Source organism: Mus caroli, chromosome 6, assembly GCF_900094665.2.
Source record: "Mus caroli chromosome 6, CAROLI_EIJ_v1.1, whole genome shotgun sequence".
Taxonomy (NCBI): Eukaryota; Metazoa; Chordata; class Mammalia; order Rodentia; family Muridae; genus Mus; species Mus caroli.
This window is the reverse complement of record NC_034575.1, coordinates 52,992,501-53,018,072: the sequence shown is the minus strand read 5'-3', so window position 1 is coordinate 53,018,072 and position 25,572 is coordinate 52,992,501. Positions and strand designations below refer to the sequence as shown.

The 25,572-nt window shown below is 40.3% G+C and overlaps 2 protein-coding genes across 3 annotated transcripts in view; one reads left to right on the top strand and one right to left on the bottom strand.

The window, feature by feature from the left end:
• The window catches only part of Herc3 (HECT and RLD domain containing E3 ubiquitin protein ligase 3), a 91,050-nt gene that overhangs the window by 13,373 nt on the left and 52,105 nt on the right, over nucleotides 1–25,572 (bottom strand). For both annotated transcript variants that reach the window (XM_021164472.2, XM_029478409.1), the window contains 7 exons: nucleotides 23,792–23,815; nucleotides 23,612–23,701; nucleotides 21,758–21,928; nucleotides 20,411–20,554; nucleotides 18,100–18,266; nucleotides 14,159–14,225; nucleotides 13,644–13,726 (listed from right to left, as the gene is read on the bottom strand). In XM_021164472.2, coding sequence (XP_021020131.1) covers nucleotides 13,644–13,726; nucleotides 14,159–14,225; nucleotides 18,100–18,266; nucleotides 20,411–20,554; nucleotides 21,758–21,928; nucleotides 23,612–23,701; nucleotides 23,792–23,815 — 746 coding nt within the window. The remainder of the gene's footprint in view (nucleotides 1–13,643; nucleotides 13,727–14,158; nucleotides 14,226–18,099; nucleotides 18,267–20,410; nucleotides 20,555–21,757; nucleotides 21,929–23,611; nucleotides 23,702–23,791; nucleotides 23,816–25,572) is intronic.
• Nap1l5 (nucleosome assembly protein 1 like 5) lies at nucleotides 503–2,382 on the top strand. Its single transcript, XM_029478410.1, has 2 exons — nucleotides 503–1,140; nucleotides 1,382–2,382. Exon 1 carries the CDS (start codon nucleotides 650–652, stop codon nucleotides 1,121–1,123), a length of 474 nt encoding a protein of 157 aa, XP_029334270.1. The 5' UTR covers nucleotides 503–649; the 3' UTR covers nucleotides 1,124–1,140; nucleotides 1,382–2,382.

Genomic DNA, 25,572 nt, shown 5'->3' with positions numbered 1-25,572 from the left:
TTAACAGAGATGTCTGACTGTGCTCGCTCTAAGAGCCCAAGATGGTCTGCACAGATACACGCACGCTCTGTGGGTCTGCAAAGGTAAAGGAAAATGGTTCTCCTGCATTTCTGTTCTCTGAAAGTGAATTTTAAGACGCAGTCAAGAGCCGCGCTTGGAAATGTACCCATAACCAAGGCTGACTAACATCAGCTATGGCGCACTTTCAACAAAGATTGTCAGGTGCATTGCGGATTTGGAAAGCTGAGATGGGAGGGGGAGCACACAGTAAACAGATTGGGGGCTGTATAAACAGGTATGGAAAAATACTCGAGCTGGTTCCAGCAAGTTCTGCAAGGGTGGGGGCGGATGCTGAGGGCTGGGTGTCTAAGTGGCAGGTTTTAGAGACCTCGGAGATAGCAGCATAGCAACAATTTGGTGCAGTGTGTGCGCACAACCATCAGCTGATAGTGAGCAGCCATTCGCTTGCCGCGAGCCGCGAAGCGGCCGCGCGGACGTCACCACAGCCGTCAGCGTTTGCCGCATCTTCAGACGCACTCTGGACCAGCCGCAATCACAGCTGCAGGACTTCTCTGGACCAGCTCTATTGCAGACTGCGCAACCACCAGACCACTGCGGCAAACAAGCCCAGCTGAACCGAGCAGTAGCCATGGCCGACCCCGAGAAGCAGGGACCCGCTGAGAGCCGCGCCGAGGACGAGGTAATGGAAGGCGCCCAGGGTGGCGAAGATGCCGCGACCGGTGACAGTGCCGCTGCTCCCGCGGCTGAGGAGCCCCAGGCTCCCGCGGAGAATGCGCCCAAGCCAAAAAAAGACTTTATGGAGAGCTTGCCCAATTCCGTGAAATGCCGGGTTCTGGCGCTCAAAAAGCTGCAGAAGCGCTGCGATAAGATCGAGGCCAAGTTTGACAAGGAATTCCAGGCTCTGGAGAAGAAGTACAACGATATCTACAAGCCCCTACTCGCCAAGATCCAGGAGCTCACCGGAGAGATGGAGGGCTGCGCGTGGACCCTGGACGGAGAGGACGATGAAGACGACGAGGAAGAGGACGAGGAGGAGGAGGAGGAAGAGGAAGAAGAGGCTGCAGCTGGCGCAACTGGAGGTCCCAACTCCGCCAAGAAGTGAGCACAGCAAGCTGACAGGTGATAAATCCCCTGCCCCTTTTATTTCCAATGTCGGCAGACTTTAAAAGGCTCAGGATTTGCCCAAAATAAAATGTGAATCTATTCTGACATTCCTAAAATTAAATTGAATCAAGTAGATTCTGGCTAGCCCGTTTCTAATCTGACTTTTATTTGTGTAAAACAGATGCTAAAAGACGTTTTTTAGGAAAAAAAGCCTAATTAAACTTTTTTTTTCTCCCTGCTCTTCTGTGAGAACTAGACTTGAGACTGTTGAAAGGTTGTCAGTTAGATGGGAATTAAAGTGCGTCACACGTTGAAATCCATTCATCACACTACACCGGAACATCCAAGCTAAGACAGAACTCTTCTCAATGCTTAATTCTTCAGTTTCTTTACATTTTCCAGCGCAGAGAAAAAGGAACCCAGGAACGACGTCATCTTTAAGACTTTTGCTTTTACAAACCCAGACATTAGCTTTACACTCCAGAGGAGCCTTGGTATGGAGTAAGCCTGGACTGACAGCATTTACTGATTATGTGGCTAGGAAAACTGCCATTTCAAGTTGTGAAAAAATGTTTTAAATATTTGCATTTACAGAAAGAACATGGTTTCAATGATGAGGGTGTATTCCATGTATAATATTGTCAACACGTGTTCATCTGTTATGGTCTCATGTTACCTGTTTTCTTGGTAGTGTTTGTTTACAAAATCGTAAAAAATTACCCCCAAATGTTTTAAAGTGTTAAATTACCTTATAGCATTTTAGAAATATAATTTACTTGAAGAGATGTAGAATGTAGCAATTCTGTAAAGCATGTGTATCCAGTGTTGCCTAGTTTGACCTTTGTGAAGTCTTTTTGTCCTGTAGCTTTTAGCAAGTAGCTGTGAAAACCATCAGAACTCCTCAATGAAGCTAATGTTTGGAAAAAGTATATACTTGAAGAAAAAACCCAAGTGTGTACCCCCAACCCCAGCTCAGAAATAGAAAGGGTTTAAGTTTGCTTGTATTAGCTGTGCCTTCATTATTTTGCTATGTAAATGTGACTTATTAAATGGTGCAAAATCAAATTTTATTGCTTGAGGACAGAAGGGCATAAAGGAAGGAAAAAGACATTTAATGTAAAGGCCTCTAGCTTCTTTGTGGGTTTTGAATTGTCTGTGAACCAATGTTCTGTAAAGAAACACAAACTCAAAGTTGTTTACCACTGTGGTGTTAACAAAACAGTATTTTCAAAAATAAAAAAATCCTTGTTATTCTGACTGCCTGTACTGTCATCTATAAATCTGGGTGGGAACAGTCCCTTCCTCGCAGTTATTATGAAGAGAAAGTGAGTTACTACGCTTACAGCCCACGCAGCAGCGTCTGACACCTAGGAATAATTTCCAGCTATTATTGTTATAATAAAGACAAAAGACCCAGATAGAAAATTCAACTCCCTTCCTCCCCTGCTACGCAAGAGAAAATGGTAGCATTATTAATTTCTAACTTGGTGATTCCTTGTTATCAGGAAAGAATATGGCTTGTAATTTAGAAATATAGGACATTCAAAAACTATTTTGTTTTGGTTTCCTTCATATAAAGCCCGGTTTTAATTTCCTCTTAGACAAGGTAAGATTTTAATGTGACAATATGAATGCACACACACACACACACACACACACACACGCACAAACAAACCAAAAAAAAATCAGACGCCATTCTTTTCCATTTGCTGCAAGGGTTAATCACACTGCAGCAAAATCTGATGACATTGGGGAAGGGGGGCAGTGCTAACCTGTTGCCAATGACAACAGATGGCTCTGAACAACTCTAAGGTAGTGGTAATCTTCCTTGTGGCAAGACCAATACAACTGAAGGTGTATATTTTTTATATATACATATATATATATATACATATGTATATATATATATATAATTGATCATCATAATCATTATTTTAATAAGAAAAAAGGTAATGAAAATTAACATTCACTAATCTTCAGAAATAGAGGGACTATCATTTAATATTTCTCTAGGTCTAGTAAGAATTAAAAAATAACTAAGTATAAATATAAGGTCTAAATACTTGGAAATTTATTTTATAGGTATATGATTATTAGATATAGCAAACCCAAAAGAATAAACTTGAAAACAATTAGATACAAATTTGATGAATTGATTGGTTGTCAAATATATAAAAATCAACACTCAAGGCATTAATATATAAAAGAAAGATTTGTTTTATACTAGAAATACTATATATATACATAAACATAAACTAGCCTATAATAAAAATGTGTATAATGTATACAAAAATATGGGATTTCACAAAAAAATCCCTGATTTATAAGAATATCACAAAACATAAATTCTTCCAAAATTGATTATTTATCACAATTCAATTCAAAGCTCTCGTGGAATCTGGAATGTAATACAACTTCTATACTGTTCATCCATAAGAACAGCTAAGACAACTTTCAATAATTCAGAGACAAGTTAAGAGTTTGACTCAAGGAAACATTTTTAATGAAGAAAATACATAAAATATTTATCAATTGTTAGATACAAACAGGTTGAGATTGGAACACATACAGCCAAAAGAAATAAACAGACATGACAAGACAAAAAATTAGAAAACAATCAAATTTGGAGTATTCACACTCATTTCAAATGCAAACAAGTGCTCTGAATTATAGCTGTAACAGATATAGACAACAGAAAGTTAATGGTCTTAATAGTTTGACAAATCACATGAAAATTAGTACTGTTTTAGACTACTAAAATAAAATGAAAATAAAACTGGCAGAGGTTTACATAAAATTAAAATATAGTTAGTACAGATTTACATAAAGAACCCCTGCTGATTATCTCCAAAAGAAGAAATGCTGGGGAGGGAAACATGTTGCTATGGCCAGAACAAAGTGAAGCGGGGCTCTGGCAAGGCTGGAGACATACATGTCACGGCTATGTGCTCTGGCTGGCAGGCACTATTTTATAATGTTCTGCATACTATATTGTATATACATGCACATCAGGAATGTTTAGGATGGAGGTGAATTCACTTCCTCACTGAGCGGATCCTAAACCGGTGTCTCCTGAGCTGCTTATTTGAAAGTGCGTCACAGCTGCACAGTAATGTCCGCAGGACACCATCTCCTCCAGGCAAGTAAAATACTGCTTTGCAGGAAACCATTTTAACCCTTGACAGGCCAAACCCAGCAACACGATGTAACCAGCCAGCAGCACACATTATCCATTCAGTGCACGATTACAGTGTGTGACACAGGAAGCTGCAGCCCTTCAAGGCTCACAGTGTAAGCTTGGTGCTGCAGCTGTGCCTGTCTGTAGGGTCACACACACGCACACACATACATGTAAACAAATGCACATACATAGAAACAAATGTTAGTTTTTCAGCTGAAATTTATATAACATAAACACACCATTTTTTTAAAGCAGCAATTTCAGATGTTTATAGTAAGATGCAAACACTGTTAGCACAGCATTAGAACAAATCAATGCTGTGAAGACTCTTTAAAGTATCTTATATATGAAACAAATGCAAATATTTTGAAGATACTGTGAGGACAGAGTGAAATAGGTATTCTTATACACCATTAAAGATGAATAACCTGGTACAATTCATTAATAAAATCAACCCAGCAAAAATATTTGTCAGCAGACTCAAAATGCCATAATTTTACATTTATCCTTGGAATTTGATCCTTAAAAATGCACTTTTTAAAGGCAAAAATAATCTTATATATATATATATACATATATATATACATATATACATATATACATATATATACACACATACATACACAAAAGATGCTTGTAACACTTTTAATAAAAAATGGGGCAGGGCTAAAAGGAGAGAAAAGGTAGTACAAAAAGAACATACAAACAGACCAAATATCCAAATAAAACACATTTACATAGTAGACTATACAGTATCACACATATCCATGAGGCAGTGGTTGTTGTTTTGTTTGACTGACTGATTGCTTTTATTTTTTTCTAGACAGGTTCTCATTATATAGCTCAGGCCCTGTCTTGGAACTCACTTATGTAGGCTGGCCTCAAACTCACGAAGATTTACTACACTCTACCTCTCCAGCACTGGGATCAAAGGCATGTGCCACAACATGCTCATGAGGGTTTTATCTCATCCTAAAGGCTACATATGCACTGTATTCCCTAGTTCAATGTTCAGACATTCAATTTCATACATTTATAGTATGCTTCTAACTATACCAGCTTTCTCTTCTTAGGCAATTATGCAGTCTACCTGAAAGGAGAAACAGTGAATTGTTCAGTCACTTTCTTTCCCTGGAGGAGAGAACAGGAACTCTCAAGCTCCCCTGGGAGCTCCCAGTGGAAGGGTACAACTCCTGGGGCACAGGCCCTGAGTCAAGTCCTTTTCTTCTAGCTGTGTAGCTGGCCAAATGATATAATTCTGTCTCAATTTCATCATCTGCCAAGTGAGAAAGTTTACACGTCGTCTTTAGGAGTGTGCTGGGAACACAGGAAGCAGTCCAGAAGTAAGACTGCTGTTTTCGTTATTTTTTGTTCCTGTAACAATTTACTTCAAACAGAACCTGGCCCTTAAAGACTGCAGCCCTCACCGATGCCCATGAGGTACAAGAGAGGTCACTGAGAGCCACAGCTCCATACTTAGGTCCTTCCTTTAGATTTTAAATGCCCTTTAGAACACAGCTGGAATTTAACTGCATCAACTTGAGGTCTTTGTTTTTCCATTAGTGGTAATAACACATGCTATAGAATAGAAAAAAAAATGATCCCAGAAGTGACACTGTACAGTTTCATCCAGATGTGGCTACCACTATGGAGAGACTTGGTAGACACCCGTAAATAGCCACAGACGTTCTTGTCTTTGGATACATGTAACTCATTTGAATGGAATTTGTATTCCCCTGGTACTTTCATCCAAATATCTTACTATTGACAGAGCCCAGGGTTTCATGTTCAACACACACACACACACACACACACACACACAAAGAGAGAGAGAGAGTGAGACAGAGAGAGAAGCAACAATTCATAATTCTTTAACTAACCTTGTCCTATAAAAGGTCACAAGTCCATTTCAAGGAGTTCTGCCTTATACTCTAGATGAAGAAATTCTACATAGTCCACAAAAAAACCTGAATGGGCCTCATTGTGTTGCCCTACTAAGTGCACTAGCATTGGATTGCACCCTCTTATCCACTAAAACTTCCACACAATTGATTAGGCTTCCATGCCTATACAATGAACTGTCTGTTAGATCCCAAAAGGATAGAGTTTCAATAGCTACTGGACGGTTGAACACAACGGGAGTTCCTAGAGAGAGCTGCAACCTGAGGGACACATGCTTCTTCCATACCTTACCTCTTGAGGCATCTTCTCACGTAGCCTGTATAACATCTTTTACAACAAATCAGTAGAGGCAACTATCTCTCCCTGAAATTTGTGAGCATTTGAAGCATACCATAGAACTGAAGGCAGTGGTTGTGGGCATTCTAATTTACAAGCCAGTCAGTCAGAAGCCAAGGTTAAGCAACCTAAGGCTCACAATTGACGCCTGAGAGGGGTCACCGGGGTGTTGAAACTTGAGTCCTCAGCCTATGGAACAATGAAAGAAATAAACTGGGTTCGAAGACTGCCAGTCAAGTTTGCTCCCAAGGGCGAGGATCGCTGGCAAGTGAGCACTCAGGGGTTCAGCAATGCTCATGAGAGTGCATATGCCAACAACAAAATCAAACAGTGGAGAAGATAAAAAGGCAAAGTAAACACTATACCCTGGACCCACTTCTGTAAATAGTGGCTCTGCTTACAGAACAGCAGTGATTTCTTAGCACCCACAAGCAGAAGCCTACCTTCTCTAATGCTCCAAGATTTTTAGAGTCAAATCCCCCACCTAAGCTGAGTAAGCAGTACAAGGCAAACTTCTCCCAACAGTGCCCTACTCCTCTTTGCCTGAACAACTCAGGCTTATCCATCACCCCACAACACACCTTTTCATGTGTGTGTGTCCCTTTTCCATTTCCCAGTGTCCAAGTGTTGGGAGGCTTAGCATCCAGGTCTGTAACAGATCCAGGGAGGATCTGATTAATGTATCCTCTCTGTCTTCACATTAAAGTACAGCTATTAAGCTTTCCCGAGCCTAGTTACAGTGGCATGTGAGAACAGCTTATCTCCCTAATTAAACGGTTTTATTTCAGTATTCCCACACAGTTTATCTTGCAATTGTTGACTCAACTGAACTTGATTCAGAGAAATGTCTGCTAAATAAGGAAAGCGTGAGAGAAATAATTTAATAACAGTATGAAAAAGATTCCTAAGAGCCTAAAATTGTCGCAACCACTGACTACACTGCAAACTGCCTGTCCTGACCTGGGTTGCTTTTCCCTTTCAAGAGCACACATGACCCTGTGAAGACTAACCAGAGCATGAGATATTCCAACACCTTCACATGCTGTTGTCTACCCCAGTGTTAATTTCCAACAAATCACACACACACACACACACACACACACACACACACACACTTGTCTAAGACCAAATTAATACAAATAGTAAGACATCTTATGAAAGACTAAAGGCTATCTAGCCATGCATTGAGGATGCCCTGTATGAAACACACTAAGTTATTTCATCACTCTGTGACCTTCAATGTCTGTCCTTACACAGACAGACACACATCTGATGCTGGACATGGCTGCCAGTATGACAGAGAATGAGAATTCCCAGAAAGAAGCTGTACCTGCAAATATGAACTACTGATTTGAGCTTCAGTGGTCTGGTGAGGTTAGAATAAGTCCATTGCCTAATTACAGTTTATCTTGGATTAGATTTAACCCGTAAGCCATTCTATGATTAACAACAGAAGAAAACCGTTGGAATGTATTAACTTAGCAGACAGAAGCCATCAGGCAGCATCTGAAGCCGATAGAAGATATTCCCCCATCTTGCTGTAACCTGTCTTTCTGAGGTTTCCACTAATGGATTTTTTTAACTTCCTGATTGAAACATGGAACCTGGTATAATGAACTCCATGCTTACCATAAACTGGTCACTCACTGGCTCTATAATAAACCCTTTTGGGGTGAGAGCCATGGTTTTTTTTTTTTTTTTTTTTTGTATGTCAACAACACTCTAAAATAATTATAGAAAGTAGAGTAATGACAAGTATAAAACCCAGTGACATACTTGTTTACTCTCATGTATTCTGTTCTGTAGGTGTGATTCCTGCATTTGGTCACAGACCAAAATGTCACCATATGTCATATAGCTGTATCTGTATCTACATATGCACATCCATCTGTTATGACGCAGTGACCAAAATTAGGAGTAAAGAATAATTGGAAACAAATTGTAAGAAAGATGTGCTTTATAAATTTGCCACAAATAAGCCTGTTCTTACAAATGAAAATATCCTAAGTATAAGCTATTTATAATGCTAATTTTTATACCAATGTTACATGGATGAAGGACCTGCTTTTTTGGTCCCTTATCCAATGAAGATTTTTTTTTTTTTTTTTTGTTTTTTTTTTTTTTTTTTTTATTAGGTATTTTCCTCATTTACATTTCCAATGCTATCCCAAAAGTCCCCCATACCCACCCCCCACTCCCCTACTCACCCACTCCCCCTTTTTGGCCCTGGCGTTCCCCTGTACTGGGGCATATAAAGTTTGAAAGTCCAATGGGCCTCTCTTTCCAGTGATGGCCGACTAGGCCATCTTTTGATACATATGCAGCTAGAGACAACAGCTCCGGGGTACTGGTTAGTTCATAATGTTGCACCTACAGGGTTGCAGATCTCTTTAGCTCCTTGGGTACTTTCTCTAGCTCCTCCATTGGGGGCCCTGTGATCCATCCAATAGCTGACTGTGAGCATCCACTTCTGTGTTTGCTAGACTCCGGCATAGTCTCACAAGAGACAGCTATATCAGGGTCCTTTCAGCAAAATCTTGCGAGTGTATGCAATGGTGTCAGCGTTTGGAAGCTGATTATGGGATGGATCCCCGGATATGGCAATCACTAACTAGATGGTCCATCCTTTCGTCACAGCTCCAAATTTTGTGTCTGTAACTCCTTCCACAGGTGTTTTGTTCCCAATTTTAAGGAGGGGCAAAGTGTCCACACTTTGCAAAATCATCTGAGTCAAGACTAGACTTCCACAGCCAAGCATGATGGTTTGAATGACAATGACACCCATAGGCTGTTCAAACGCTTGGTTCCCAGTAAGTTCCCAGTAAGTGGAACCAAGTGGAAGGATTGGGAGGTGTAGGGTCGTTGGAGGAAATGTGTCACTGGGCATGGGTTTGGAAGTTTTAAAAGGCCAAGCCACCAGGCTCAGACATACATTCCCGCCCGCCTCCCACCCCTGTCTACTGGATACAGATCAAGATGTAAGGCTCTCAAACTACAGACCCAGGGCTGTGACTGCTTCCTGCCACATAATGATCATGACTAACACTCTGGAACTGTAAGCAAGCCCCCAGTTAAATGATTTCTTTTATACGAGTCATCATGGTCATGCTCATACATAGCAATAGAACAACAGCAAAGACACCAAGTAACTTTATCATCTAAAGTCATTTTTTTTTTCTAGGTACTCAACATTCTGGTGGCAGGAGAAATACTTTCCAAAGACAACATCCTAGATTGACTGGAAGGTTTATATTATTAAAAAATAAAAATAAAGTCACGGTGTGTTTATAGGATACCATGCAAAGTGAACTCTAATCTAGAAACCTGAAGTCAAATTGTTCCCGTACCTGAAACTTCTTCAATACAATAGTTTGCTTATCATGCCCCTGATTTTGTATTTCTAGATTAGAGGTACTCAGCTGCTGAAATCTATGCAAATATCTACAAGTCTGAAAACAGAAACCTAGAGTGTTTGATCCAAAATATTTTGGGTTAAAAAAGATTTTCAAATCTGCATTAGCTTCTAGCTGTTTTGTAAAAATGCCAAACAATAAAAAAAATAAGCCTATTGATTTTTCTATCATTTTTTTCTCTTTTCAAGGGAAGGCTTGTGGAAGGAAATAAAGGTCGATCGCTTGGACAGAAGGAAGTTCACAGGTTCTCTGACAGCTGCTTCACAATTATTTAGATTAAGAAAACTAAAGCCTGAAGTCAGGTTAAAAATTAAAATTCTCCAGATTTCTTATGTAAACAAGAACTAACTTTCCTTCCTTCCTTCCTTCCTTCCTTCCTTCCTTCCTTCCTTCCTTCCTTCCTTCCTTCCTTCCTCTCTCTCTCCTCTCTCTCTCTCTCTCTCTCTCTCTCTCTCTCTCTCTCTTTCTTTCATTCTTTCTGGTTTTTTGAGACAGGGTTTCTCCGTATAGCCCTGGCTGTCCTGGAACTCACTTTGTAGACCAGGCTGGCCTCGAACTCAGAAATCCTCCTGCCTCTGCTTCCCGAGTGCTGGGATTAAAGACATGCACCAAGAATCTTCAAAACAGCTGTGCCTGCAAAGACTCTCTGTTCTAACTGCAGTAATATGGAGAGGCTGGAGTACTGCAGGCACAGGGCCTGAGCTTTGCACCACTGGGTTTTAAAGCTGCCTCTGCTTATGGCCTTCCTTGTTCTGCTGCAGTACAACCGCATGAAACTGCCTCGCACGGAAACATGGAATCTGCGATAACCTAGTACCATGGTTCTAGGCCACAGTCACTTAAATTTGGCTCTAGAATAAGCCATCTCTGATTCTCTTTGAAGTGAGAGCTATGGGTTTGGGTAGCGTCAATAGCTACAAATACAATCTTGTGATTCTACAATTTTATTCTCAGCTTAATTGAAGCCCAGCTTCCCTGTGTGTGTCCAGCTTCCCTCACTCACAGCCTTCCTCCTCAGAGAAAAGCATTTTCTCATCCCTCAGATCCCTTGCTCTTCTCACACAAGATTTACTGCTAGCCAATCCGGGTGGCAACAATGCTCTAATTCTCATCACAGTGGCTTGCCTTGCAATCGAATTATACAGGTCCTCCTAAGAAAGTATGTTTTCCTTATTCTTTTAACATTTCTATCAATTTCCCACTTTAAGTGACTTCAAACTCACTGTCAATTGAGGCTGGCAGGCAGAACCAAAGATTTCTAATGAGGCTTCTTTCCTGAGACTCATGTCAAATTCCTGCTTTAAGTAACTGCCTGCGTATTATCAGCCAGCCAGCCAAAGTAACAGATTCAAAACGGAACTTCCCTCAATGAACCACCTTTATTTATAGTCTGTTACCTATTATACAGCTACCCGAATTAGAAACCGTGGCAAGGTTCCCAATTCCAGCCTTGCTCATATTTAATCAGACACCTACTGATGGTGCCATTCACATATTCAACTTGATATTTCTACAACTTCCACCCTGGCCCTTGCCATTCTTTATCTGAGCCAGCTCAATGGCCTCCTCTCAGGTCTCAGTGCCTCTCAGGTCTTAATGACCTCTATAAGGTCATTAAAACTATCTCTCTAAACTGAGGCTAGTTATCTTTTGATCCAAGCCCTGACAGTCTTCACTCTAGAACTCCTACACCTATCATCCCCTAATCCACTCACAAATTCTCAAGTCTCTATCCTCTATCAACCCTGACCATTCTGACTCACATATGCACTAGCCTAAAATATGCCCCAACACTGACACTCCTAAGTGCCTTACAAGTGTGTTGCTTCTCTCCTACTTCCATGGAAGCACATAACATGCACTGTGATCTGTTACATATCTGTGTCCATTCTCAACTCACAGATCGAAGGATAGAAACTAGTTATCTCCTACAGTCTGCAACATGATGGGTGCACAGCAAACATTCAGTGTTTGTGAAGTAAATGAATGTGGATTATCACAGTGCAACGTAAAACTAAACAAAGCCAAATATTTACCTTCCTCTAACAAGATAACCCAGGGACTGAGATTCATCTTGAAAATTCAGCTAAATCTTCAAACCTGAATTACAAATCTCACCTTAAAAACAGTGAGTTGCCACTGAGACTTTCTGGGATGTGTGGGTATATGTGTTGTTTTGTTTTGCCTTAAGGTCCTGGGTTATCGTCTCTGCTGTACTCTGACTTACCTGGCTATCTAGATAAGATATTCATTTCAGAGGGAATTCTGATACACACTAAGAATGCAATACAGTCAGAGAACCATTCAAGTAAACCCTGCTGGGTTTCCCCATACACTCTATTAGGATTCCATACACTAAGCAAGTCTCTATAAAACCCAAACCAGACAGGATTTGGAGACAAATTCCTGGAAGGTGGCCAAGAGACAAATCAAAAAAAGCTCATTTTCCTATACTTCAACGTGTGTGTCTCTTCATTAGTATCTCTGAGTTCTGTGACTCAAACAAATTAATCTATATGGGAAGGGTGGGCATATAGGAAAGCCCATTTATAGGCCAGTCACTCAGAAGCACAGGTAAAGAAAGCCAAGGATTGGGGTGGGCCTATAAAGATATTATCTTTGAGGACTAAGTCCCAAGATGACTAAATCTTCAGACAGACATATCTGAATATGAATTATACTTCAAAAGGCACATATGTTGAAGCTCAGTCCCTAACTTGTGGTGTTATTAAGAGATAGATCACAACAGTACCAGCTTTACCAATGGGTTTATCCTTTAAAGAGTTCATAATGATGGGGCTGTGAGGAGGTGGCCCTAACGGAAGAAGAAGGCCACTAGGTCTCATTATTGAAGGATGCATCTTGCTCCTGAACTCTTACAGCCTCTCTTCATGTCTGTCTCCCATGGAAGAGGCAGCTTTCCTGTACCATAACTTGCTACCACAATGCTCCACCGGCTCATGTTTGACTGTGAGTCAAAACCTTTATTCTTTAGGTTATTTTTCTCAGGTTATTTGAAGTAACTGTGATAAAAAAAAAGTCTCATTATCACAACAGTGCAGATCACAACTGAGCTGGGCTAATGAGCACGGAGCTGCTGTCTGGAATGGAGTTAATTGCTTGTTTACTGTGAGGAGGAAATCCTGACAACTTTCAGAGTTGGAAAGTAATTAGTTGTGAAAGTATAGCAGCAAGGGCTCTGAGTCAGCTTCTCCTTCCACACACACACTGAAAGTACGGAGTCAGTACATGTTGATATAATATTTCAGCACTAGGCATTCCGTTAGATAGGAGACACCCTATGCTGTTCATTTGTTTTTTTTTTTAATTCAAATACCTTCATTCAAAATACCTCCCTATATTTTACTGTATCCACACAACTATCCCATAAGATAGGAAGGGTGATTTTTATCATCTTTGCTTTATAGATGAGATATCTGAAAGCAGTTTATGTGACTTAATGAGTTACTCAGCTTCAAAGCCAAAAGGATGCAGACCTGTAGATAAATGAGCTACCCACTAAATTCTATGCTATTAAACATTCCCTATAATCTTCAAGTTCTTGTTCTATTGCCCTCCCCTTCTCTGTAGAGAAATTAAAATATAATTTTAATCCTAGAGTAATACATCAAACTTCGGGAAAATAAAACACCCCACATCTTCAGCAGCCCAAGGTCAGGACTAACCTGTTGTCTTTGCACACGGCCACTTTGTCTCCCCCGGGTATCAACTTCTTCTGTTCTATCACCCCATAGCTTTCTCGGCACACCTTCATTCAAAGCAGAAAAAGATGTGTTTTCATTTTTTGTTAACTAACATTTGCCTTTCTAGAACCCAAATGACTCAGGAGAAATTAAGAATAAACATAAGTTAGTAACCGTGTTTACTGGAAATTAGGGGTAAGATAAAAATCTGAGTCAGAAAATACCAACATCATAAAAACATTTTAAGCCATGTAGTAGTGGAATCAAGAAGAGAGTGACATGAGCTGTAGAAATGTCAAAAACAATGAAGACCAAATATCCTGGCAGTTTTTCCTAAGTGCACAGATAAACAGGTTCCTCTCTGCAATGCATTTACTAAACTCAAGATATGCTGACTGAAAGTCTCTGGCCTGGCTGTTTTGTTGGAAATCTAATGTTAATCATGACTTGCCATCACCTCGAAGAACAGCCACCGTCATAAATACAGGAGTGCGTACCGTGAAGTTGAGGCAAAAGGTCTCCTCGATGTCTTCGCCAGGGTAATCTAGAAGCTCTTGAAGACTCCTAGTCACAGAAGAAGAGGAAAAGACGTAAGTTAAATGTTGCAATCGTGCCTCTGCCTCATTTAGGTCCAGACTATTTGCCAAGGAAACTAAAAAAGAAAAGTCTACAGTGAATATAAATTCGGAAGACAGAAAGCTATGTACTTAAACCTTAGAGAACTAAAGCAACAGGCTGACTCACTTCCTTCCTGACACATAGTCCTACACTGACCATGAAATCAAGATGGATTTGCCGGACACACTGGTGTTTGCCCTTCCTTAGCCTTGCTTAGTGTATACATATATACATAAGAACAGGGTACTCTAAGGGCCCCATAAAGTGGCATTACTCTGAGAATTATCCTAACACCATTAAACAAACAAACAAACAAACAAAGGTCACAAAGTCACTGTGGTGTTATAAATTAGACTGACTCTCATAGGCTCCTGTATTTGAATACTTGGTCCTCACTTGGTGGCTCTGTTTGGGTAGGTTTAGAAGGTGTGTCCTTCTGGAGGAAGTGTCACTAGGGGAGCTTTGAAGTCTCAAAACCACTCTCATTTCCAGTCTGCTCTGTCTGTTTCCAGATTGAGGGTTGAGAAATATGTTCCCGGCTGTTCCTGCCACCGCGTCTGCAAACTGCTGTGGTGCTTCCCTGTTAACGACGAACTCCTAGCCCTCTGAAACTGGAAGCCCAGAAAGTTATTCATGACTTCATATCACAACAAAAGAAAAGCTATCCATACAGTCATCTCATCCAGACAGGAATCTTAAGGGTGGGCAAGGAGCTAATCACCTAAACCACAATTCCAAATACTGAACCCCTCAAACGTCAGAATCCGTGCTGTCTAAAATCCTGAGCATCCAATATTCCAAATACAATTCCAGTGAAACCAATTTTGATAATTTTTTAGGAGTGGTGGGTGTGGCTCAATCAGCACACAACAGTTCCTGGTTCAATACAGAGCCCTAAAAATGATAAGGAACGAAACAACCCCCACAAACAAAGAAACAAACAAACAGAAAAGTCACTGAAAGCAGTTGCTTTCACTCTTGAAGGAGAATTTGAGAAATGTAACACAAGATTGTATTTATGAAACCACTTCAAAACACAATAATAGAGGCTTTCAAAAGCATCAACACTCAAATGCATAAACCACAGTTGTAAGGTTCCATAGTTAAGATCCACACAAACATTATTCACAAATGAATACATCAAAAAAAGGCACTGTAGAATCAGACAGCACCTGCTTGTTAGGTGTGAGCAGCAGCTTTGGAAGTGTGGCCGTTGGAAATGAAGAACAGCCCAAAAAGCCTTTGAAAGGACAATCCATCATTACACTAGGTTGCCCCCAAATACAGTCACCCAAAGAGCTAGGAACTTGGGAAATTTTACCTTTTATAAATACATATGTATACAAAGGAAATATCTTTCCTACTGAGAGAGGCTACATCATGGCAGTTCTCCCAGCTCTCCTCTTGCCGGGTCAAATCATTAACATGCCAGGCTTCTGAGGAAAACAACTTAAAATGCCCCATGCCAGCCTTGCCTCGGAAGTGATCAGGCAAGCTCTGCATGTCATACCTGCTGTGCCCTACTCCCTTCTGCCCCTCCCCACAAATTAGGCATAAAGCCTTGTGAGATAGTGTCAATATGATGGGACAAATCAGCAGCTAGGGAGGACGGCAGAGAAAGCGAGCCAATGAGCCACCTGAGGGAAAAGTTCCTTCCACAGAACCTGAGTCTGTCACCAGGTGGCCAGCCAAAACCATACCTCAAAATAGCTACTTCTCAGACGGCTGCAAAGCAAAGGGCAGCCACATCTCTTACTACAGCTTTTTCTTTAGCAGCCAAAATAAATCCAGCCTCTGTCTTCTCCGCTTTTTTTTTCATATTTTAAGTTTCTTGATGCTCCCACCCCACTCTTCCTGAGTTCTTGGTATCCTATGTAAGTATGGCAGTCTCATTTCTCAAAGGTATCTTAGAAACTTCTCCTTTCACCTCTAAGTAATGGGTTTTTTGTTTTGTTTTGGTTTGGTTTGGTTTGGTTTTTGTTGTTTTTCTGGCATTAGGGGCTAGACCTAGCCTATACCCGCAAGCTCTGTAAATACCCTATTTTCTGAGATAGAGTATTGCTTTGAAGCAGTTGTGAAATGGAAGTCAGTTTTGAGCTCCTGGTTCTCTTGCCTCTGCCTCCTGCGCTCTGGGACTACAGATGTTCACTACTGTGGCAGGTAGGTTTACGGCTTTATGGTGCTGCACTGAAACCTCTGAGACCCTGGGATGCTAGACAAGCATGGTGCCACTTAACTACACTGCCAGCCCCTGTTCCAACTTAAACCAGCACCTCACCCCATAAAAAGAAGCCGCTCCCTCCCTCTGAAGTCAGCTGTGTGTGTGTTTGCTGCCCAAAATCAACACAAGAGACTCAAGAAAAGGGGTCTCTTAAGACGCAAAAAAATTACAGTAGCATAAAAACATGGCTTGACTACTTTGAAAAACATTCTGACAGCTTCTCTAAAAGCTAAATATGGAATCAGTATATGAATCAGTAATTCCATTGCTAGGCATACATCAAAGTAACAAAAGTTTATGCCCACACAAAAACTTGTATATAAGTGTTTTCAGCAACACTGTTCACAGTAGTCCCAAAGCAGAAATGTTCCAAGTGTCCATCAACCAAAGAATACAGAAACAAAATATGATGTATGTGTACAAAGGAGTATTACACAGTGGGCTATCATACAATGGTAATGGTAGACCACAGAATGGTGTGCCATGGCATGTTATCGGTCAGTCTGAAAAATGAAACACTGATTCATGTTATAACAAGACGAATCTGGAAAACAGACTAAATGACATAGACAAACTGAACCACACTTAAGATTCCATTTTAGAAAAGTATCCAGAGTAGCGAGGCCTGATAGCACACACACCAGCATTCAGGAGGCAAAGACGGTGAGGGTGAGGGCAGCTTGGTCTGCATAGTTAGTTGCAGGCTAGCCAGGGCTACATAATGGAACCTCAAACAAACAAACAAACAAACAAACAAACAAACAAACAAACACTAGTACAGGCAGACTGACAGAGGCGGAAGACAGACTGGCATTTACCTAGGACTCATGATATGCAGACCAGGGTAACAGAGCAAAGGGCCAAGGCTGCTTTCCAGATAAGGGAAATATTCTAGAACTGACTAGGGTGATGATCACACAACTCTAAATACAGTAAGTATATCTTAAATATTCTTTACATGAGTCAGTTGTATGGTATATAAATTACCTATCACTTTATCAATAAATTTTTTCAAAGTCTCTCATTTCTCATTTCGATAATCTCCCCACTCTTATCTCTGCCACACAAGACTTAGTTTCCTTGCTTTGTTTTTTGTTTTGTTTTGTTTTGGTTTGGGTTTTTGGGTTTTTTTGGGGTGTAAAATAATGAAAGCGGAGATTATTGTATATTCCTGAGGAGCTACTATGGTTCCCCCCCCTCTATTTAAAAGTATCATTTTATATATTTGGGTGTTTTTCCTGCATGTTTGTCTGTGCATGCTCGAGGCCTGTGCAAACCAGATGAGGGCACTGGATTCCCTGTAACCAGAGTTATAGATGGTTGTGAATCACTATGTGGTTTCTGGGGACCAAATCCAGGTCTTGAAAAGGCAAACAATGCCCTTAATCACTGAGCCAACTATCTCTACAGGCCCAGGCCTCTCTTTTAATTTCCTCACTTGTCTACACAGTGACACAGGCAATGCTTTACACAATGCTGTGTGATCTACAGGGTTGGAATGCACCCAGACTTGCACATATGTTGCTTTCCATCTTAGCTCCAGTGCTAGAGCAAGGTGGGCAGGTCGCCACACCATCAGCCTAACTCTTAGCTCTTTACCTTCCTTCAGTTGGTGACAGTTCCTTCAAGTCTTCCAAGCTGGGTTTTACATTCAGTAACTTCTTGTAGAGAGCCAACGGGAAGTGGAGGTCAACCACGGTAGAGTTGTAGATAGCTAATCCACAGGTTATGCCAATCAAGTGAAACCAGTTGTGCTCTACAAAACACTTTTGGGGTACATGAGAACGTATTAGAAAGAAGTAGTGTTTGAAAACTCTGAAATACTCTATCATCTATTCAAGATATTTCAGTATATTAGAATAAAACCCTGTTTATGTTTATACTGACGCAGAGAAACTTCCCTGGCCAAAGTTCATTAGTGGTAATAGATGCAATGCAGACCCAGTCAAGCACCCGTGACCCTCCTGATGATAAAGAAACAGCTTCCTATTCTCTCTAGCAGAATGGTTCAGCAACTGTTCTGTGATGACAGAAAGGCTGTATTCTGCGCCACCCCTTACCATAGCCACTGGCTACAAAGCACATGAAATGTGAATAGTAGTAAATCTTTATTATTTAATTATAATTTAATAAATATCTAAGGAGAAAACTCCAGGAGCCCCTAAATTACAGCTTGGATAAAATAAGAGCCCCTCAAATGCTAGAGCTCTAACCCAGGAGCATAACCATACTTATGCATGCATGGTAAGTGTTCTACCACGGATCAACAACCCCAATCCTACCATGCCTTTTAAAACTTAGCTCTACTATTGAATTCTTTAATAAAAAAGAAAAGTACAAGTCTATGTGTACACATTCAGACACAAATTACTATTAAAAGAACAAATATGTAACTACTGATATCCAACACATTAGAAAACTAATTTCTTTTCTCTTTTTTATATCTGTTCAATGAAAGCATTTTCCTGGACTTTTGGATAGAACTTATTGGTTATAAAGGATGATCCCACAATGCCATCTGATTCCTTCTAGAATAATAACATCACCTCCATTTCTCACTCTGTTGTTTCCAGAGCAGCCTGTCCTGTTTGTTCAAACCTGCTCTACCCACATACATAGATGTCTCGGCAATGTATATCAATGCTTAGATCATACTTGATACTTGGATCTATGTGTATCTGGGTATCTGTGATGGTGAATCTTGGTTGTTAACCTGGCTGGAATCAACTTAGAGACATCCCTCAGGAAGGGTTTATGAGGGCATTTCTAGGAAGGACTAGCTGAGAGTAAAGACCCTCCCACACAGTATGGGGTACTCTCGGAGGTCTGGGGAAGAGCAATGCTGTCTGTCTCTTTGCCTGGGCTCTTGGGTATGTCTAATGCTGCTGCTGCTAACATCACATTCCAGCTTCTTAGGGTTCCACTCTAGACTAATGAACAGTTTTCAGGAATTCTCTAGGCCTTCCCACTAACTGAAACTAGGGAAGCATCCAATTTCAAGGACAGAACAACTGTTCAAGCATATAGTAAGCCATTGTTGACTACACAGCCCCTATGATGTAAGCCAATCTAATAAAACCTTTTATATAGTACAAAGTTGTATTATTAGTTCTAGTCTTCCAGAGAACTCTGACTTATACAATTCCTATAACCAAAGTTTCCAATATCTGGGCTTTTTCTTTTTTTCCTAACTCATTCTCTGGCATCTGCAGTCCAGGATTTCTTCTGCCTTGGCCTATAGACCAAACAGTGGATGGCAATGTTTTCACTTCTCTCAATGCTTAAAGGACCCCAAAATGTATCTAGCAATGGTTCTGGCCTTTGAGCTGCTCTAGTCCCTGGGCTGATGAAGCCAGTCTGTCTCCACTGTTCATACATGTGGAATTCTATGTGTGCACTTTTCTCATCTTGATCCTGAGCTATGATAGAGAATGGGAAGAGCTAAAGTAATATAACATTACTTTGTTATGTGTATGGCTCTTTTGCCTACATGTGGATACAGGTACGCCTGATACCTGAGGAGGCAACAGAGAACATCCCCTAGAATTGGGCATTACAGATATCTGTGACACACTACCATGCAGACGCTGGGAATCAAACTTGGGTCCTGTGTAAGAGCAGCCAGTGGTTTTACCCACTTATCCATCTCTCCAGCAACTAAAACTAACTTATCACACGTCTTTTTAACCTTCATGTATACTATTCCCTGGATCTCACCACTAGAAATGACACTGGGGCTCACGGCTGACCAAACGCACTATGAGTCTCAAAAGTAGGTTAAGCCTGAAGGCTGGACATGTTAGGCATTTTAGTAGTTAATTTTGCAATGATAGAAAGCCACGGACTAGTCTCACAACAAGTAGAAAGTTCAGTACAAATGGGGCACTTAATTGTGACATTATGAACTTACTGTATCTGAAAACCACAAGAGATTTGAATCTTGATAGTAGGTAAACATCCCATAAATGGGATTCAAAAGTTCTTTTAATAGCAAAAGAAAGAACTCCTTCGTAACACCACCAGCATCTACTCCTTCTTCCCCATCAAAGATTACCTTGAAACAGGAAAACAAAGTGAATACCTCAGAGAAAGAAATGCCCAGACAAAGACTCAACTATGCGACAAAGCAGGAGGCCTGTCTGAGTAACTGAAAACAGTGGCTGTGTGTTATAAAACTCAGAAGTTCTAGGGAGAACAACCAGATAGACCAGTAAGATTAGTAGTGTCTTTGAAAAATTTCTTTTTTTGTAAGGTACTAGTAGTTGAACAGGAGTCACACACAGGAGAAGTGAGTGTTCTCACACTGAGCTATACCTCAAACGCTTTATTCCAAACAAACAAAAAACAAAAACAAAAACAAAAAAAATCTATCCACATTGTCCAGAATGGCTGTGAACCTACATTCTCCTATTCTCGCCTCCTGATTAGCTGGGATTAGAGTTGTGTATATGTGTCCTTATTAGAAGATTTTGGAAATAGAAATAATGTGAATTGCTGAACAGATCAATTTAATCTGTTGTGGACTATGGTTCTAAGATAGAAGTCATTTAATTTTAAACGACTTCAAGAAATCCATTAACTCTTCCTCAGGATACCATACAGCCTGGAGCATTGTAAGCAGTCGTATGCACTAATGCACAGTCGATGGGAAGAGATACCTTATTACTAACTACAAGCTGTTACTAGGCCAACAGCTTTCAAGATGACTTCCCACTTTGCCACCTCTCCATTTCTCATTTACCTTCTCATCTTCCTAGCTGAGAGCTTAGTTGTTGTACTCTGTCAAAACCTTACATCTTACATGACTGGTTTTGATAGTCTAGGGCAGGGGCACTACAGGAAGCAGAAGCAGACGCCAGGTGTTACTCAACCACCCAACAGCATTTAATCTGATATTACAATGAGATGCTCTTTCTGGTGACTTCACAAAAGGAGGTGATTAGATTCTTGTGGAAAAAAAAAAAAGACAAGAAGAGAAAAGAAAAAAGAAAAGAAAAGAAAAGAAAAGAAAAGAAAAGAAAAGAAAAGAAAAAGAGAAGAGGAAAGGAAAGGAAAGGAAAGGAAAGGAAAGGAAAGGAAAGGAAAGGAAAGGAAAGGAAAGGAAAGGAAAGGAAAGGAAAGGAATCAATGATGATATGGTATGGTATGATATGGCAAGATAAGATATGGTTGCCCTCCATATCTTAGTAAGATCTCTGCTTGCTGCCATATGCCATATGCTTGTAAGGTACTGAAGGAATTCAGGGAAGGGGCTCACTTTGAGAGGCTTCTTCAAGTCAATGTCAGAGTGAATGCTCAGCTCTCTCAGGGCATCTCCAACAAGGTGGTTCCTACGGACATGGAGGACCAGGAAGGGGCTTCTGGCCAGCAGAGGCTCCAGGGTAAGAAGCATGAAGACATTCTGCAGGTTGGCTCCATTGACTGCCACCTGCAATAGAACAACAGAGCAATCTTCTGAGCACAGCACACAGTCTGAGGAGTGTGCTCTACCAGAATGAGAAGCACCAGAAATGGCTGACTTCATTTCCACTTTGCCTTTTCTCCAAAGCCTTAACTATTAAATTTACAGGCTACCTAAATCTTTCTAATATGGACTCAAGAAGGTTAGCTGAAATAATTTATGAGCTATATGATCTAAATAATTAGGCCAAGTAAAGTGATTTCAATTCACTAAGACTAAAATAACAAGACATTTGAAGAATCATGGCAGAAGACATGAAAACACGATTCTCAAAACAGTCAGTGTGGAAAGTGTCCACTTCAGCAGAAAACCTGTACCTCAACAGCATCAAAGCTATCTATCCATATGAAAGCAGATATAAATATAGATAGAGAAAAAAAAACAGAGAAAGACAGAAATAGAGAGACAGAAAGACACATGAAGACATGCTCATTAACAGCAGGGCTTGGTAGATCTGGATTTCTAATGCACTAATGTCTCTGTATACATTCAAACAAAATATATTATATTTTATAATAAAATGCACAATAAAATCAAACCATTAATCATTTTTGATTCATTAAGGACCACCCTTTAATTATACCCCTTGCATCAACTCAGCAAAATGTATTCCTCCACCCCTTCTGGTAGCCTCAAACCTGATTTTGCTTAACTATTGAACTAATAATGGTTTTCTATTATTTTAAAAGGTTGGGTGTTATATTTACAATGTAATAAAATATATGAAATTCAAGCTTTAATATACATATCTACAAATTTTCTCTAATTTTGGGGTGTTTTGATATTCTAACTTTTTTCTTTTTTAAGCTTTTTCTTTTTCTGAGGCTACTGTCTACAAAAGAGTTAAATGGTTCTTAATAGAGACACAGGGAAAAAGAAAGAAAAAGGAAAGAAAAAAAAATCTAGACCTGAATCTCTCATCCCTGTATAAAAATCACCTCAAAATAGATTGAAGAGGCCTTCATGTAAGACTTGGAAGATACGAGAGGAAAAGGTAAATTAAAAAATACTTCAAAATAGAGACATAGCCAAGGGCTTTCACAAGAAATAACTCACGGATGGGATTGCATGAAAATATGACATTTGCAGGAAAATGTCTGGAGGGGCATGCTAAGCAACCTCAGGAGGAAAACACATCCTGCTTTCATATGCACAATATATGTTTAACTGTAAACATTTACATGGAAAGAAGAGGGGAACTTAGAGAGTAGGAGAGGCCTAACTGGGGTAAGAGAGTAACAGAAGAAAAGGTGAAAGGAGGGAGGAGTCTTTCCTGGGAGAAGCGGACCAGCAAGAGTGTGTCTCAGAGGGAGATAGAGGATAATGGAAAGGCAAAGAACAAAGTATAATCACACACACACACACACACACACACACACAGACACACACACACACACCACACACAATTTACATATATATAAAATTATGTGTGTGTGTGACAATATAATCCATTTCTAAACAGAATTTTTCCAAAAGAAGCCTAGACTACAATTTGAGCATTTCTCAAAAAATAAAATAATGGCATTATTAAAAAATATGACTCTTTAATGTCATAATAAAACTTCACTCAGAAACTTCCCCAAGAAATTACAATGGAAGGTGGACAATGAAATGAATGGTAAAAGGAGAGGGCAATTCTGAACAAGCCACCTGCATCTGCAACTCGGCATCAGTCTGCAGCATCTTGGTCTTAGCTTGGGCATCAAAGATGAAAGGATAGGAACAAAGGGTTACAGCATCCTACAAGAAAACACATCGTTAGTGTTATTACAGTATCTAAAGAGAAAGAACACTAGAAATACATACATACAGGCAAAATGCATTATTTACCTGCATGATAGATGGTCTAGCCTTCTGTGTAAAGAACAGAAAAGACAATTATTACTTGAATTATAAAAAGCATAATTTTACCCCTCCCCAAATATAAAATATACATAGCAAATCTTTTCACATTATCTGGTTATTCCTAATACATTTCAATAGCTGACAATGTTTTAATGAGGAAAAAAAAAACATGCTTTGATGGGCAAAGACTGAAAAAAAATAGCAAAAATAATTTCTTAAAGAAGTAAAAGACTTTTAAGGGCCATTTTCATACTTGACAGGATTGAGTTCTCTTTATAGGAAATCTAATTCCACTTGGCTTCGTGGCACATGCCTATGACCTAGCAGCTGTGAGGCTGAGGTAGGAGAACTGCCAGCTGAGGGCCAGCCTGAGCTACAGAGCAATTGTGAAGATAACACTTGGATTCTAGATTAGGGCTGCTGAATCTGGAATGCAAGTAACACTTTATCGGTTCCTGCATACATGCTTAGACTGAAGTATTTTGCCCTTAAAAGCTGCTCTACAAATTGGGAATGATTCTAAATTTGAGAAGAGTCATAGAAAACAAATTCAGCCACAATGAAATGTTTGTAACAAATACAGTACAGTTTTATTTCAGGGAAGTGAGGAGAACTTTCCCCCCAAAATGTTATTTATTTACATCAGGCAGTGTACTTCATTAAATTCCTCCAAATGGTGAGCAACAGTGGCTTTCAGGTTATGTCCTATTACAAAACACCAACTGGCTCCACGCGGAGTGCAAACACAGGCAGGACAACAGTGACAATGCAACATGTCTGCAAACCCATGCCATACCTGTCCATCACTGACCATGGGGTGTAGACTTTAAGTAGATGGCACTTATCAATACCGACTATGAACACAAGCACATGGTGGAATTAAACCCATATGTAGAAAACCAGGCCCAAGAGACACCACAAACCAACTAAAGGGCACAATACTTGCCTGGACCCCACACAAAGAAGGATATTTAACTATAAGGTAGTAAAAGGGTCCAGTTACTGAGCAGCCTGTGAACATTTCAAGGGACTGACGGCCAGGCAGCGGATACCAGGTGTCCCTGGGGCTTCAGCTCAGCCAACATGGTCCATTTGACTTGTTACCTGTCGATCCAACCCTCTATCCATTTGTCTATGTACTGGTACATCTATCTGAACCAAATCCCATATCTCAATTGATGAATCTATAGCCCCACAGATAAACTTGATGCTATCTCTCATTTTTGATCCTATGGCTCAGTTCTGCTGGCCTCCAAGAGCAGTCCCTCTGGACTCAGCAGCCCTGGGAGCACCTGTTTTTCATATGGCCTCTGAACTCCCTGGCTTCTTGAACTCTGCTGTAGACAAGGTGTAACCTGTGTGTATACTGTGTGAAATATAACCTAGGATTTCGCAGGTAAGACTAATAATTAAGACTAGCATAAAAGAGCTTGTAATTTGCTAATGGCCAGCTATTGTGATAGCTAGCTCACATGGTCAATTTATAATCTTCTGAAAAGCATTTTGGATATATTGGTAAGGGTGTTAAAAGGGGAAATGAATCACCATGGAAGTGTGAAACATCATTCTATGGGCTGGGTTCCTGGACAGAATAAAAAGTGAGAATGTCAGACTAAGGGGGTAGCTCAGTTAGTGGAGTGCATGCCTTACATATATAAAACCTTCAGTTTGATTCCCAGCACTATATAGACTGAGCATAGTGGTGCATAGTTATGATCCTCTTACTCAGAGAAGGTAGGGGCAGAGGGGAGGGGAGGGGAGGGGAG